The following is a 17634-nucleotide window of genomic DNA, read 5'->3' as shown; positions in this document are numbered from 1 at the left end:
CTTTAGCCTAACCGGCATAACCGTGGGACGTACAACTCAAAGATTTCATTTCATTTTTCACTATCAGTATGCAAACTAGTAATCATGTAAACATAATACACATACAATTTAGGAAGTAAATTTTATGATCATCATAAAAGCTTCTCGTATATAGATACATCTCGTTAAATGTTGCTCAAATATATATATACATTGTCATACTTGTGATTAACATTTTTCGAGTTTTTAAGCATTATATCAAAAATTAACTTATTAACCTACCCTCGTATATACATAAATTCACTCGTTAAAACTAGCTCGAATATATTTCTTAGGCTTCAAGTGGAACTGGGAAGGACGATAATTATATGAACTTCCAACACTGCTCTACAACTAGAACCATCTAGAGGTAAACATCTTTCTTTCAACTATAGCTGACATCTGGCGGAAGTTTCTATAACCAGTTCCTCACTGATGCTTGTGTGGTGAGTTCATTACATAGCTGCACTTGTTCGTTTTAAAATTTCCATGATCGAAGATCGTCAAACAAGAATTATCAGCCAGACGTTCCGCCAGAGAAAGTTGAAGGAGAATTTTTTTCTCAAACTGATAGGAAGAGATAAGTTAGATAGATTTGGCTGCAGTCCAAAAACAACTTGTCCGTTGCTAAGGAAGAAAATATGTTCACTGGTATTATACAAGAAGCAATTCAGCTAACATACTTTTTTTCTCTTTGCCTTGAGGATGAATGAATGTAATGCAAGTCACGTATTATTTTTTCTCTTTGTCTTGAGGAAGAATGAACGCAAGAACATGTATACATATATATGTAACAATAAAATTGAATAGATATATGAGTCAGATAAGAGCAGTTAACTGTGTAAGTTTGCATTAGTGTGTGTGTGTCTATTCAGTCTAAAACTTCATCTCATTGCACAGCCATCTGTGAGCCGATTTGAATGCAACAGAAACTGTTTATTGAATCAAAAAGAGCACTGCAATAACATAAATTTAATTAGGAGTTATAGGCACCATATATGTAACTTTTCAAGTGCAGAGCACTTTATCATTGTAGTTATGTAATCCTTCTGTGCTAAATAGTATTAGTCAAAGCATTGTGGTGGCTGGTGTGCTAGAAGTTATAAGCAGTCAGGGGGGTGGGGAGGATGCGTTCGTAGTGAGGTTTGTATTCTACTGGATTATCTACTACCGTATTAACTTTCGTCGACCGTGTCTCCGGGAAACTCAGCAGATTACTTGCCAGACATGGTATTACAATCCCTGAAGACGAATTCGATATTTGCATTCGAAACGTCGTATGTCAATATCTTCACTTAGTTGATAGCTCGAGAAGAGCTACTAAAATCACGTCACCAGGAAAAATTCAATTCTTTCTTAATAACAACACTTTTAGAACCAAAGCATTCTACACAATATTCTCTTAATTAGATTAGAACATTATGGGGGAAGAGGTGTAGTACTCTCACGGTAAGTAACATTTTAGAAGCTGTCAAAATTGGAAATTTCACGAGTGAATTTAGAAAGGTTAGCTATAAAGTACCAGAAGGAACTGTATTAGGCACATTATATATATTACCAAAATGATTTGTACAATTTAAAAATCAATGTGTATACTTTTATCATTTGTGGATGATACCACAATAAATATAGAACGTAAAAAATTGGAAGAAATTTACACAAATGCGAAAATAACATTAAATATAGTAAAACGATGACTTCATCAAAATTTTTTGGTTCTAAATTTAACAAAAACGCGTTTTCCCCTACAATAATTGGCGAACCTCAAAACTGAGTTTTTAGAATATAATTGTGTTCATACTATACATTGTAACGGTAATTCAATTAACAAGTTATTAATCAGAGTTTGTTAGGTGTAAAACAAAATGGACATCGAATATTGAACACGGAACTAAAACATTAATAAAATTATCACAATATTGCGAGCGGTGATTATATTCATTGAGAAAAAGCGGAAAGACTATTACTCGCCGCAAAAAATATATCTAACAGAATTTTCTTCTCCATGCAACAGGTAGCGCTTTCGGAAGATAAACCTTCCTTCTTCAGCCTGTGGTAGAGTCCAAAAAGGATTTAAAAAAAAAAAAAAAAAAAAAAAAACCATGAAAGAAAGTTAAAAAACTGGTTGAAAGGTTAGGATATCTAAAAAACAAATCTTTTGTCAAACATTAAAACACACGGGAATAGAAACTCACTGACATTGTACACTGCTGTTCACTGTTTTCTGTTCTTGCTTTCCAAATGGTGAAAGTATGTAGTGAAAAGATTATTCCCAATTATATTTATTTCTCCTTTATCCAGGTTAAGTGAGGAACTTTCTTTGTGAATATAATATGATTCTTTAATTTTTCGTTCCGTTGCTGTTTTTGCTTTTTCAATTAAACATGATTCCACGATATGATGGTTATAATCTCTAAGATGTGTTACTTGACCGGATAACTGTTGCGGATTCCGAGATGTCGAGGTACGAACGTGCTCAGTTATTCTAGTAGAAATGTTCCATTTTGTCTGACCTATATACACTTTATCACAATGACATTTCACCCGACAGACACGACTGCTTTGTAAAGGATCAGTAAAAAATGCTTTAAAATTGGTTATGTATTTATATATATATATATATTTTCGAGGAACTTCTGAAATTTTGATGATGTGTTCAAGGGGACACCAATACATCTGTCAGTTACGGCATCTGTTGTTGGCTGATGGTGGGTGCCGATGATTTCATGTTGTACCTGTTTGTACCATTTTAACAATAAAGATTTTTGGAAAACATTTTCCTGTCCAATTTGTAATAATTACTTTATTTCCTTGTTGAGATCCTCAGAGAGGTCTGAAAGTAAAAGAGCTCTCCAAAGTTTTTCCAAACATTTAATTTTTTTAAGCCATGAATGTGATGATTTAAAGTTGATATATTTTGTACAAGCAGAAGGTTTGCGGTATACCAAAGTAACAAATTTATTGTTATGTCTTTTAATGGTAATGTCAAGAAAGTTAAAAGCACCATTTTCTTCAAGTTTCTTCTTCGTGACAATACTTTTTAGTTTGGTACTGGATATGTTTGAAACAAATATTCTTCCTAAATTTCCTTGTATTAGATATCTCGATATGCTGATGATACTTTGATTTTGAACAAGGACCCTCAAGAATTAAATAAAATGAGCTTAATCAAATTTACCCTAGAATAAAATTTACGAAGGAACTAATATTTGACTTTTTTTTTTACATATCCTAACCTCTTAACTATTTTATAACTTTCCTTCACGTTTTTTAAAATCCTTTTGAGTCTACCACAGGCTGATGAAAGAAGCTGCATTTTCCGAAAGCGCTATTTGTTGCATGTAAAATAAAATTCTGCTACATATATTTTTTGCGGTGAATAATAGCCTTACTGCTTTTTCTCATTGACAAATTTATTGTATAAATTTATACAACTAAGAGCTTTACAATTAAAGGTTTCATATATGGTGTATTACGCACTTATTCAGAATAATCTACAAAAATAATATTATAAGTTGGAATGCTGCCTACGAAACACATGTGAAACTACAAATTCAGCAAAACAATATAATTAAAATTTCTTTAAATAAAAATAAAGAAACCAAATTGAAGATAAATGTAGAGAATTTCCAGTTTTAACCAATGAAAAATTATTTATAAAAACTGTACTTTTATATGTAGAAAAAACAAGAAAGCTATGGAATAAACTAACACATGGGTATGGAACGAGAAAAATAACTTGAAAATAAATCAAAATTAGGTAACAATTAAAAGTGGTACGTCCTTCTACTCAACAAGAAATATCATTATATATAAACCAATCAAAAATTAAAAGCAACACTAGATATGGACGAAAAAACAGCTAATATATTGAAAAATAATAAAGAAAGCATAACTAAATCATTCCACTACATACATATACATATATACAATGAGTTTAGAAACAGGCACTTTCTCCGATCATTTGAAAATAGCACTAGTAAAACGATTATTTATGAAAGGGTCAAGAAAATATTTAAATAATTATAGGCTAATATCGCTACTAAGTGAAATTAGAAAAATATTAGAAATATTGTATCAAAAACGACTACTTTCTTTCCTTGAGTCTAATAACATACTTTTACAAAATCAGTTTGGTTTTGAAAAAATGAGAACTACGATGACGCATCATTTAATTAGCAGAAAAAATACCAACTACATGGATCAAAGTAAAAAAAAGTAATAACAATATCTTCAGACTTAACCAAAGCATTCGGCATAATATTCTGTTAACTAAATTAGAACATCATAAAGTAAGAGATGTAGCACTCTCATGGTTCACTAAAGTACATTCCACAAAAATAGGTGTGTGTGTGCGTATTTTACAGCTCGCTGTTGTCAAGCCTCCCTTCTCATGTATCACCTCCTTCTCACGCTAGTGTTGGAGCAGTAAGCAGACGACAACACTTTAGCTAGCCACAGCTCAAAGCCCACGGTCTGCCGTAACCAAGTTTCAATATTATGTAAATCAATCTAGTGTACAGTGACACTTCATGCTCAAATCTTCCATAAATTAAAAAGGAATTCGTTAATTTTTATCTTCATAGAAAGTACTTTATTCAGATTCACATAGCTGATGAGATAGTTTGCGACATTAAATTATCAGTACAAATACGTTGAATAATCGAGCGCAGAAGACCGTTTGCCTTGCAATCCATTGGTCTTCAGTTCAAGCTCCGAATCTGTCATTCTAACTAATAGAAAGTTCATTTTATCATAACGTAGTAACCTAAATATAGAATTTTAAAATATTAAAAGTTAAAACTAACCAAATTTCTCAATCCTCAAAGTCACTTATCTCTTCTCCATGGTCAAAGTGCGAGGAGCTGTCGTCACTGCTACTGCAGTCCTCATTCCAGTTGATAACAACTGGTTGAAGAATCCTATCCCTTGAACATTCACGTAGATAACCTTTCTCTTGCAGCATTTCCGCATGGGCTACGCGTTTCTCCCAATCACTTCTTCTCACCGAATCCAAAACGTCATGGGTTATTTTCTCTATGTCAGTTAATTTAAATGTATTGTTTCGTTTAGCTACTCCTCCCTTCACTTTTGCCCAGATCAGCTCAACAGGGCTGTATTGACAGTGGAAGGAAAGGTGTCTCTAACTTCCTGATCATACCAGACAGCGATTTCGTCGAGCTCAAATGTTTTTTCCGCTGGCACATTTTCGAGGACTTTCAACAATAGCTCGCCCTTGTTTCTCTATCTGAGTGGGAGATGTTTCTTTTAAGCCCTGGATGATCTCTGGTTTGTCAGTTGATGTCCAAGGACTTTTTTCAGTTAGCGCTGAAAGATATTTTGCATTATCCATTATAATGATACAACCATCTTCGAGACTGTTCAATAGTTGAATAAACCACGCCTTAAATATTGCCGTGTTCACATAGCTGTGGTAATCTCCATTACCTCCTTTCTTGGACCTAAAAATCAATTTACAGCTATCAGTAAATTCAAATTGAGTCTCTCCAGCGTGACAAATAACTAGCCTACCACCTTTTCCAAGCGAGACATTAAGTCCACTCATGCTTGCCAAATGTGAGCTTTGGTATGATTCTGGTTAATCACTGTTTCATCCAAATAAATCCTTGGTCGTGTGTCTTGGTTTTGACGAAGATCGTGCATCTTTCGAGGAAATCTAGCCTTGTGTGCCACAATATCACTTTTTTTCATTAGGAAACGTTAAGTGTAGTTGCACTTCTTATACCTAAACCCTAACTTGTGCAAAATTCGGTATATAGATGTGAACGACCCTGAAAAGTTTATCTTTTGTTGAAAGCGATTACGAAGCTTTTCTGTGGTAGGAAACTCACTTCTATCGTACATTTCGTGAACAGTTCGTCTAACGACATCCTTTTCAAAGTCATCAAACTTTGTAACGGTTTTGTTCGATTTGCATTTTCTTTTCTTATTACAGCGGTTTTGTTCGACTTGCATTTTCTTTTCTTATTAGAATGAAAATGTTCATCATTTTTAATTTCACAATTTATTCGTTAAACACCTATCCCACAGGCTCCCTACGTTAGTTCTTGACATATTAACCAATCAATATTTCTTCTTACATTTTCGTCAGTTTTTTCATCTTTCTTTCTTTCTTTCATTCTTCGGCGTTACAAACCCAGTTGACGGATCGGGAAGCTCATCCATAATATATTTATATAACCACTACCACGACATAAGAAATAAAATTAAAAAAAAACACATTAATACTTACACATGAATGGAAATAAAGTAAACACAAATCAAAAACACAAGCAGTCAGAGTGGATCACAAATCTCAGAAATTAAAATATGAAGTAATCTAAATGTAGCAAACTTCAAAACGTGCACGAAACATGAAACCATGACAGTGACTGAGCGAGACAAATGTTAATGTGGCAAGTGCGTAGGATGCTCGTTGGCTGTTGCTCCCTACGCCTACTTCTTGTTGAGCGCGTAACCCGCCTATTTTCTTGGGGTTATTTATAGTTATTTAAGTAACATATTACAAGCTGTCAAAATTGGAAATTTCATTGGACTGAATTTATAAAGGTTAGCTACGAAGTACCACAAAGAGCAATATTCAGCCTAATTTTCTTTATAATTTATCTAAATTATTTGCACAATTTAAAAATCAATGACTATACTCAATTATTTGCTGATGATACCACAATAACTATCGATAACTAAAAGATTAAAATCGAGGCAATTGTGATGAATTTGTTAACACCCTGTGCTATATCTGAACTTGAATCCGACATACAAAAATCGAACTTCATCTCAGCATCAAACCATAAAAACATTAAAATCTTTCCAGTACTAATGAAATATTTTGACAGTGGAAAAGGTATACAAGTAAAACCATTGGAAGTTAAATCATTACCTGGGAAACAGCTGATATTGTGAGTACATACTTAATCAAATGTTTCAAAAATATCCATGAAAGTGAGAAAACTGTTGCTGTTTGTGCTGGTAACACCAACTGTTATCTTGAAGACGTCTCTAGGAAATGAGTTAACAACGTGTTGAAGAAACTGAAAGAGAACTTCGGCCATAATGTACTCGGTATTGGGATCACATTATTCATAACACAATTCGAACTGCTGCTGACATGCTTCCAGTTGATATCGAAGGCATCGTTTCCAAAGTCTATTCTTATTTCTATTTATACACCGTGTGAGTAGAAAAGTTAAAGGAATATTGTCAATTTGTCGAACAGGAACACGAAAATATCTTAGGATACAGCAAAACAAGATGGCTCGTCGTCCTTCTTCCCGCTGTTGAGCGCCTACTAAAAGTGTTTGAGGCATTTAAGTCGTATTTTCAGTCTCAAGATAACTGTCCATTTATCATGAAGTTATTTTTCAAAAACACTTTGTAATAGACTTGGTTATTTGTCGTTCACAACCAGGCATCCATTTTTCTAAGTCTGAAGATTGTTTTCTCTCGCCATCAGTAAGAACAGTACTTGGTAAGTTAGAAGGAATTCAGTCCAAAGTTCACAAGTTTTCGCCAACACGCGTACATGTATTTTATCAAACTGGACTAGATTGTTTGAACAAGAAGTCTGCAATATTTCAACTGGGTAAACATTACAGCTGTTCTTAGGTGCGAAGAAATAGAAAAGACTGTAAACTTCCTTTAAATACCTCTGCATAGGAACCTCTACTTCCTTCTACCTTCACTCAAGCAGGCACGTAGCCAGGATTTCGTAATAGGGGGGGAGGGGTCCGAGACATGAAATACTGTGGTTATCACACCAGAGTTCGATTATTCTAAACTATTTTACTGGTAACATATATTGGTTCGTTTAGTCAGGATTTCGTGATGGGGGGGGGGGGGGGGAGTTTGATATGAAATATTGTGGTTATCATACCAGGGTCTTGATCAATTTAAACTATTTTACTAGCAACATATATTGGTATGTTAAGACTTTAAAATTAGGACATGTTAGCAAGGGCGCCGATTTCTCTGTAAATTTGGGGGGTCCATTCAGATGCAGAAGGTATACATGAGGATTTTAAGACAAATTGCATTCAAATTATGTCAATATATTGTATATTCATAAATATAACAAGGGGGCCCACATGACCTTTGGGGAGCCGGGCTTCCTACGTTCCTTCTTCTGTTCATCCAAATGTAACAATTTTTCTTTCATTATGACCTCAACTATTAAAAAAAAGTACTATCCAATAATGTCTTGTAAAATATTCATAATATCTGCGTTCCTTTCTCTGTTGAATCAAATGTTAACAGGACTTGCTTTCCACATAACTTTTTTGTTTTATTTTTCCGTCAACTAGTGTCTGTTCCAAATGACAAGTTAAAGGAGCAGTAGAAAATTGTTTTCGAAATAACAAGTTTGATACTACAAGGAAGCGATGATAAAAAAATATTTTTATTTTTAGCTTTATTTTTATCTTTATATTTTATCTTTATTTTTAACGCTGATTCTTCCTATTTCTTGTTTCTTTTTGTTTCATCTCTCCTTATTTTTTTATTTCTGGTCCCGAAGGGGGGGGGTCCGGACCCCCCGGACCCACCCCTTGGCTACGTGCCTGACTCAAGATTGATGAATGTGCGTATTATGATGAATTTGTGTGCATAACACAGTTTGTCACACTTGATAAATTGGATGAGTGGAAGTCAGCGAAAACATCATCAGATGAGCGCTGGATGGAAATTATCTCCTACTTTAAAAGTAACGAAATATTCTACTCAAATTTCATCAAACTCGGCGAGTTTCTCCTGTATTTGTCCGGAACCAATGCGCCGACAGAGCGAGTGTTCTCCATCCTGAATATTATTTTGGACAAGTGAAAAGTCTAATCTCTCAATCGAAACTTTAAGATCTGTCTTAATTTCAAGAATAAACTTTGATTACACTTGTGTGAACTTTTATAAAATGTTATGTACCAAGAAAGACTTGTTAAAGACAATCCATGACTCACAGAAATATATATGAAATGATGTTGTGGGAGGGGGGGCGAGGGAGACTGTTCTGATGGTGCGGAATATTTAGAACATTGAATTATACTCCATCATTATGTAAGTTAATTTTCCAGTATTAATTGCTATTTTCAAAAATTACTTTCTAGCCTGTTTTTGGTTTTAATTAGTTACTTTAAACATGGAAAAGAAAAGGATGAAACTAGTTTGCAGTTGGATTAAAACAACTCAACTTTTTTTTTCTTTGTTTCCACACATAAATTCTTTAGAAATTGGCCAGAAATTTCGTATTATATTTTTCTGTTTACCGCAGGCTGCTCCGCGTTCTTTTCGGTAGTGGCTTTAGGAATAATTATATTCAAAAATAAATAAATAAATAAATAAATAAAAAATAAAATAAAAAAAATTTTAAAAATGTAATTTTTCAACTTTATTACAAAGCGGACATGGTTCGATCCTACACTGAACACCAAAGATAAAAACAAATTGTTTGCTCTTTATATAAAGGATGTTTGTGTATGCAGGTAACTCCTTTAAGCATTTCTAAATAAATATAATCTCATCTCTTGTTTTTTCTTTTTATATTTCTAAAGAAGACATTGATTTAATCTCATAAAGCAGATTTTTTTTATGTTTACACAATTCCAATAGGTACAGTTTTTTTTATATATATATATTAAAATTACGGTAAGCATTACTATGTATAATTGTACAATTGTATTTTTGCGGTTTGTTTTTCTATATCTTTTCTTAATGTTAAGTTTAAGAGAATAAATAGTTATTTAAAATTTTAAAAAATGGCAGAATGTTGGCTTAGTATTCGGGAGGTAAAAGGTACGATCCCAGCTGCCAGCCACCTAAGTTTTTCCTCTCCCACTAGCCAATGGTACCGTCAAAATAGGCTCTACCTGAAAGTTTAATTGAATATATTTTCTTTTCTTTAGGTGTGTATAACTCAGGCCAGGACAGGGCAAGTGGAAAGGACATTAAAGATTAATTAAAATGTTTCTTTGTGCGGGGAGGAGAGGAAGATAATCTAAGAAAGGGACATGAATTATATGCAGCATTATAATCATGAAGAACCAAGAAATAAAATTACGATTTAATTTACGATGTAATTACGATGTAATTATAACAGTGTAAAGCAACGATCTAGCCATTTTACTTCTTCCCTGTGCTCCCTCTACTATGTGTCGTTATAAATGGCAGTTATCAAGGATAATGATTGTTAAAAAAAATAAATAAATAATAAAATAAAATAAAAACGAAAGATAAGGAGGGACAAGTCCCACAATAACTTTATGAAGATTGTGCCCCAACATACTCCCAGATAATAAAAAAATATAAAGAAATTTGTAAAGGTCAATAAATAACGACCAATACAGACTTGTTTGCTTAAGGATTGAAACAAGATAGATGTACAAAATTTGCATTTTGGGTTCACCAAGCGATTTTCTAAAGTCTTGATTTCATGCTGTGAAAACGTGATAGCTTTATGTATTACGCACTTATTCAGAATACTCTACAAGTCTACAATATTGTATCTTAAGTTGGGACATGCCTATAAAAGACATATGCAACCATTACAAACTCAGCAAAATGATATAATAAGAATTTGTTTAAAGACAACAAATTGGAAGACCTATATAGCCAGTTTTAACCTTTGAAAAATTATATATAAAAACTATACTTTTATACGCAGAAAAACAAGAAAAACAATGAAATAAAATAACATACTGATATGGAAAGAAAAATAACTCCCAAAATTTTGAAACAGTAAGAGTAAACAAAACAATATCACAAAACCTAACTTATTTTTTGCTTCAACACTTTGTAATAATACTATAAAATAAACTAAAGAAGAAAAATATGCATAGATTAAAAGAAAAAAGTAAAGAAAAAATAACTAATTCCTAAATGGAAATAAAAAGAGGTTAGAAAGCATAATGTTTAAGAAAATATTTGGATAAAATATCATTCAAAAAATTTATAGTGCCAATCACTGAGGAGTTTTAATTATTAAAATATTCGACTAAAATATCATCTAAGAAAACTTTGTGGGCTGAAGCTCACGCACCAATCGAAAGCTTCTGTACAGAACCACCTACGATAATTATAAATATGGGAAAGATTTGCATGGTATATTGTGTACGTTTATGTGTTATGTGTTAGTAAAAATAGAAATATATGGACTAGGTAAATATTTTAAAAGGAGAATTTCTGACAAGATCTGGAAATGAACCTCCTGGATTACAGGAAGTCGCTGGCCATAGATTGGCAAGACGCTGATTAATTGTAACTACAATAAAAAAATAAATGATTATGAGTATGTGTGTTTTAATGTGTTTTGCCTCATAATTGTTAAAACTGAATACCTATAGGATTATGTATAAGGGAAGTGATTCCTGTCAAGACCTGAAAACGGGCCTCATGAAATTCCGGATGTCTATCGACCAAAGACTGACAAGTTTCCAATTTAAATCGTATATCTACAAAATTTATACACAGACGTCTATCTTCTTGTGTTATGTTAATTCATTGTTAGGAAATGTTTATATAAAAACAAAATAAATAAATAAATAAATTAATTAATTAATTAATATTGGCATATACATTAGATTTCAGCAAAGATATTACTTAATGGTCTGATGTAAATTAACATTTTGAAACGCTGAAATATTAACACTTCCTCAATACTGATCTTGTCCAGACAAGAAAACAGGATTTTTCAAAACAAGATCACTGCAAGTTCTCAGCAGATAATGTTTGCACTTAGAGCCATAGCCAGATTGAAGTTTACAGAACATCATTTCGAAACCCCCCAAAAAAAACTCTTACCATGTATGTTAGTGTTAGGACCGATTGGATTGAAATTTAATGTTCCTTTCAGCAGCGGGGGTTTAAGAGACGTAGTCATACAACTTAAAATAGAATCCAAACTCGGGTCTCCCGTGTCAAACACTCCAACACTTCAAAGAATATGTTTCCATTTTGAGTCCAAGACGGCTAGTCGATAGCGAACAGCGAGGCAACGTTTAAGCACGAAAACTTTAGTAAGTTCAGGCCTGAAAAATCACAATTCCTATGATAGGATGTCTACTATAATTTTAAAATAAAATTTCATGATTTTTTAGTTATCAAAACCAAACAATAAAATTTCATATTTTCAAGAGAAAATTTGGATGCGAATTAAGCCATATTTTCATGCATGCAATAGAAGAGTACTTTATTTGCGATTTGGTAGCGTCTAAAGCCAACCATACATATTTGTAGTGGTGAATTTTGACGTTTTTTAGAACAAAATTTTTCAGTCCATACTTATATTTGTACAGAAAAAAAAAAACATTACTCAAAAGCTAAATTTCGTCACTTTTTCTTGACTTTCATGACCGTTTTCCGATTTTGTGAATTTTTCATGACTTTCGTGACCGATAGACACCCTGTATGTAGAGGTCACTCACTGCTAATTTCTCGTAATTACGTATTTCTCCTGGAAACATGTGATGAGTCACGTACAACTAATATAGTGTTCGTTGTTTGACGCTAATAAAAAGATAATGTAACCGCGTATTTTAATGATGATAATATAATAAGTAATTTCCAGCTTCCATCTCGTGCAATTTTATTTTATTTCTTGTCTATTGGAGATTTTGGAATAGACACAACAGGTCTTCCGAAAGTCAGCCTAATAAGCAAATACACTGCTTTCGAATTGAAATTACACTAACATTTGATACAGAATTAGGACTATAATATAGTCAAAATATGAAGTACTTAAATTACACATAAATTGTAATTAAAAATTTAATTAAGCACAATATAAAGAAACTACAATTATTTGAAGTATTTTAGGAACTGATCCATACAATTAGTTCATTGTTTTAATAACATCACAAAAAGTAATTATCAGTTCAAGTTCCGAAACTGTACCACCAAAATCAATTACTGAAAACCTTTCTACTGATAAATGTTTCGTTTTTCTGTAATATTAATTAAACCTAATATTATGCTTCCCTACCGTACTTGTGCCAGTAACTAGTAAAACTGAAAGAAACAAAATAAACATGTGTCATATACAGTATTCTAAACGTAACTGACGATTAGAAAACTGTTTAAACTATCAAGACGTCTGTGCTACAGAAGAATTCTTCTCACATGACTTCATGTGGGTTTGCATATTCCACTTCTGAGCAAATCTCTTTCCACATAAGTCACACACAAATTTACGCACTCCAGCATGAAGTTTCAAATGCGTTCGCAGATTGTTGTGACGCGCAAATTTACGACCACAAATCTCACATACAAATGGTTGTTCACCTGTGTGGGTTGTCATGTGTAGTTTAAGTGTAATACTGTTGGCAAATTGTGCACCACAAAGTTCACACTGTTCTGATTTATTGTGGCTCTTTATATGGTTTCTCAAACTTAGTTTCCTCACCAATTTACCACAAACTTTACAACAGATGAAAGTTGGATTATGAGCTTTTTTATGATAGTTCAATTTCATTCTTGAAACAAACTTCTCATCACATTCAGGACAACTATACTTTACATTTTCTGCATGCATTTCCATATGGTCCTTCAACTTGATCCTTAGTATCTTTTTATTACACAATTCACAGTTCACACTATTCTCGTCCTTTTTATGAACAACACGAATATGTATGTTTCGTTGATGCTTATCGAAAAACAATTTGTCACAAATTTTGCATGGGCAATCTTTGGAACGTGTTTTTGAGTGTATTATTAAATGATTTTGCAGACGAAAAAATTGGCTGAAAAGTTTAGAACATTGTGGGCACTTATATTCCCCGACATTATGCTTCTTCAACATATGATCCCGACGATATTTAACTAGACTAAACTTCTCTCCACATATAGTACAAGTCTTGTTACATAGTTTTACGTTTTGGACTTCAATTCTGAAATAACAAGAGAGACTGTTGTATAATCATCTTTATTACAACAAAGAGAGAAAGTATACGTAAAGCTACTCTATTATTCACTAAACATAATACCTTATTAGCATCTTGTTTTCAATAGACCGTACATTTAATTGTGTCGGATCACAATTAGAAATTTTAATAAACGTACTAGAGCTGTATAATATTCAATACCTTTTATTCAGTTTTTCACTGATACTTACACCCTCTCTTTCATTTTAAATTACTTATATTGTTTATATTGTCGCGTATTGTATACTCTAATAGATTCCTGTATTAAGTTTGTTCTAAGTAAGTTTTATAAGAAACATAAAAATGTGTTAATACCATATACAACGTAAATATAGGTAACAGTACAGTGACGTAAATTAACTACAGGCGATTTAAAAATAAGGATATATATTTCAAAGTCAAACATGCTATGTTGAAACGAAATCTTTAATTTATCTCACGTTTAAGACATCTAGGCCAAAAGACACAAATGAGTAATGAAAGTGGATAACTGTGAAATATATTTGGTGAAATGAAAATGTGGAACGGAACGGGAAAAGCCACGGTGGACGATGCTGCCCACCACAAACTGTGATAATCAGGATCGAAGTAGGAATAATACCACTTTATCAGTGCCACACTACCATTGTGTCCCACATAACATTGTCGATTAAACTAGTGAACTCAATACAGATATAATGCAAGATGAATAATTGAATTGTTTGCCGTGTATTTACATATGTATTACAATAGTATTATTCAAATACATTTTTAGCCGCTAGAATTCACGGCTTTTCGGTTGGTTTTTTTTAAACAATGAAATTACTCTTAACGCACATTTATCAACCACGGACACTTCCATTAAGATTTTTTTTTTTTTTTTAACGGCAAACATATCATGTATTATTATGGAAGTCTTTCCTACTTTCTATATACACTCAGATACAGACCCCGGCTGTCCTCATCGATCCTCCAATAGCAGTAGTATTTCCTTAGCGGACAGGCATTATCTCTCAGCTCATATTTCTTTGGCACAGAAAATACTTTTTGCAACATGAAAATAAATTTCCAATTGATCCTTTCAAATGATTTGGCAGTTACAAGCAAATTTCACCAAAACTAGGCACAACACAAGATAACACGGCACGCAACTATTGCAGAGTTTCCCCCCAAAACATCATAAACCGTCAAGATTGTTTAGTTTTGCCTACATTTTTTACTATTTAATAATAATGTTGCACATCCTGATTCAGTTATTTTTAGTTTTAATAAAATCAGTCTGTTGTAAACGTATGACTTTTACTTGAGAATAAAATGATCACACAAGAATTTTGCAGTATACGCCCTATAAACACATTTTATATGGAAACTATTCTTTCTTAAGAGTTAGGGATGCCCTTCTAAATTATTCATTGCAGCTTTGGAAAATTCAAGGTTGCTAATAAAACTCCAACTGACCAAACCATATATATATATATATATATATATATATATATATATCAAGATTATATACACTGCTTTGGTCAGTTGGAGTCTTATTAGGGATTCCCTTTCATTTCGCTAATAAATCGTAAACTGAGTACAGTATTTCAGTATTAGACTATACTTACATTTGTAAATAATGTATACATGAATTCTGCATACCATTACCAGATCAAGACTGAGTAATGTGAATTTGTGTTACCTGTTTTTAGAGACACCTCTCATTTACGAATAAATAATCACGTTCCATCGTTGACTTTTATTGAGAAGTTTCACTGTATTTGTTCACTCTTATATACACTTCTTATAAATTTGTATTTTTCTGTCTTAGTTGTTCTAGAAATTTTTCAACCCTATTATTATTATTTTTTTTTTCATTAAATGAACTATACAATAAACTGATGCTAAATTACTAAATAATGTTAAATTCTATTTTCGCTATTCACTTCTGAGTAAAAAGAACTGGAAACGCGACTTAGTAGAATATCTTAGTAAACAAGTGCTAAAGAAATTCATACAGTACATTTGCATCTGGCAGACACATGAACGAGATCATACAATTGTGATATTACAAAGAATTATACTGTTTAGGTCCTGAGAGCTTCAGAATTTACAATAATGTTCTCAAACAAGTCCTTCCCAACATAATGAACTCGTAATATTTTTAGATTCTATGCGTTAGATAGAAAATCAGTGCGCTCATACAATTCATAAGTTATACTAAGGAGTTTTAATACGGTGAGCTGTAAGCAGTGACATTCTGAAAATTGCAGCGTGCTGTAAAAGTAAGGTTCCTATACGTTCCGGAATTTTAGAGATTGTACAGGAATCGATATCTATGTCCCGGTGTAACGGACCAAAATTTTAGATTTTGTTAGTTACAGACGTTTTTAATACTTTAACAAATAACATTGTTTTTATCTCCTAAAATAGATAGTTCGATGACAAAAAAAGAATTTGTAGAATAATTTTTTTGTGTCAAAGATGTTTTATATGCAGAACGGATATAAATATATAAATTCAGATTATCTTTAACATTTTTTTAAAGAATTATACTTATTATTAAATCTCTTTCCTTTTTTCACTTATGAATATTTCCATGTATTTGAATATTGTCATATGGTATAATTTAATGTTGTCTTTTAATGGTTGTAAACCTATGTATAATGTTATGACTATGGCTATGTTCCTACTTGTTCTAAGAAAAGAAGGAAAGAAATATACTGTTGTTGATTAGAAGAAGTAAAATTAAATGGATCTAGTTTGTTAACGACAACAAAATGTAATTAAGAAAATGTTGAAATCGAAATAGTTTGATGAGCAAGGATTCTGTTCATTTCTATTAATCGTTAGTGTTATAAAGTGTTGCAATTCTATTGTGAAGTGAATAGTTTTGCCAATATGTTTGCGTAAATCAGCTTCGGGTCCCCTCAACTTATTATTCTTTACCTCACCTTAAAATGTGATCATCTAATTATTTTGGTATATTTATATACAAGTGTAATAAAATGCAAATAAGGAAAACAAGTTTTGACGTTGAAGCTGTTGTTCTTTTGATTTATAGAATCCTGAAGTAGTGTAGATATATGTATATATTTCCTAACGTGTACTGGATGGCTAAAGGAGATATATGAGAATCGACTAGTGATATTACAGATGGATTCCACGTATAAATAATAATTCAAGTTCGAGCCGATGTTATGCCGAACTGAATAAAATAATGATTGGTGTTGAATCCGATGCACTTAATGAATCACGCTGTTGACCTTATTTTAGTGTTTGCCCTTGTACATGTAGATGTTCTATTATGTGATTGCACACTTCCTGGCCAGTTTACTTTATGCTTACGTCGAATAATCCTGCCATGTTTAAAGACAACGCCTAGTAATACAAAATACCATTCACAGTTAGGGATGGCGAATCTGGAGAAACGATGTCCTGAACCTTCATTAGATGTAACAATCCTCTGTGTTGGTTCAAGAGAGGGTTTACCGACATAGTTATACCGGAAATAAATTTCCAGACACATAAACATCCGGGCTTCCTGCAAACATGAGGAAAATATTTTTTATATCAAAATTGAAAAGAAACTGGTATATAGATACAACAGCTCGAAGCACAAAGGAGTTAGAAATCAAATGACAAACCTATAGAAACATTTTTTTTTTAATAGCTTTGGTATTTCGATCTGCATCCGCCTAGATATCATAAGTCGGAATTACAACTAGGGGGA

General features: G+C 32.5%; 2 protein-coding genes across 5 annotated transcripts in view; both read right to left on the bottom strand.

Annotated features, from left to right (window-relative positions):
• LOC145694661 (uncharacterized) overlaps positions 1 to 17634 on the bottom strand; it is a 392660-nt gene that overhangs the window by 143430 nt on the left and 231596 nt on the right. The window lies entirely within an intron of this gene.
• LOC145694662 (uncharacterized) overlaps positions 10815 to 17634 on the bottom strand; it is a 39601-nt gene continuing 32781 nt past the window's right edge. The window contains exon 2 of the mRNA XM_081771124.1: positions 10815 to 13907. Coding sequence (XP_081627250.1) covers positions 13106 to 13907 — 802 coding nt within the window. The 3' untranslated portion in view covers positions 10815 to 13105. The remainder of the gene's footprint in view (positions 13908 to 17634) is intronic.

The sequence above is a fragment of the Thermobia domestica genome, chromosome 9 (genome assembly GCF_964235325.1).
Source record: "Thermobia domestica chromosome 9, izTheDome1.hap1.1, whole genome shotgun sequence".
In the NCBI taxonomy this organism is placed as follows: Eukaryota; Metazoa; Arthropoda; class Insecta; order Zygentoma; family Lepismatidae; genus Thermobia; species Thermobia domestica.
Note: the sequence above shows the minus strand (reverse complement) of the source record. Positions and strands in the feature narration are given on the sequence as shown.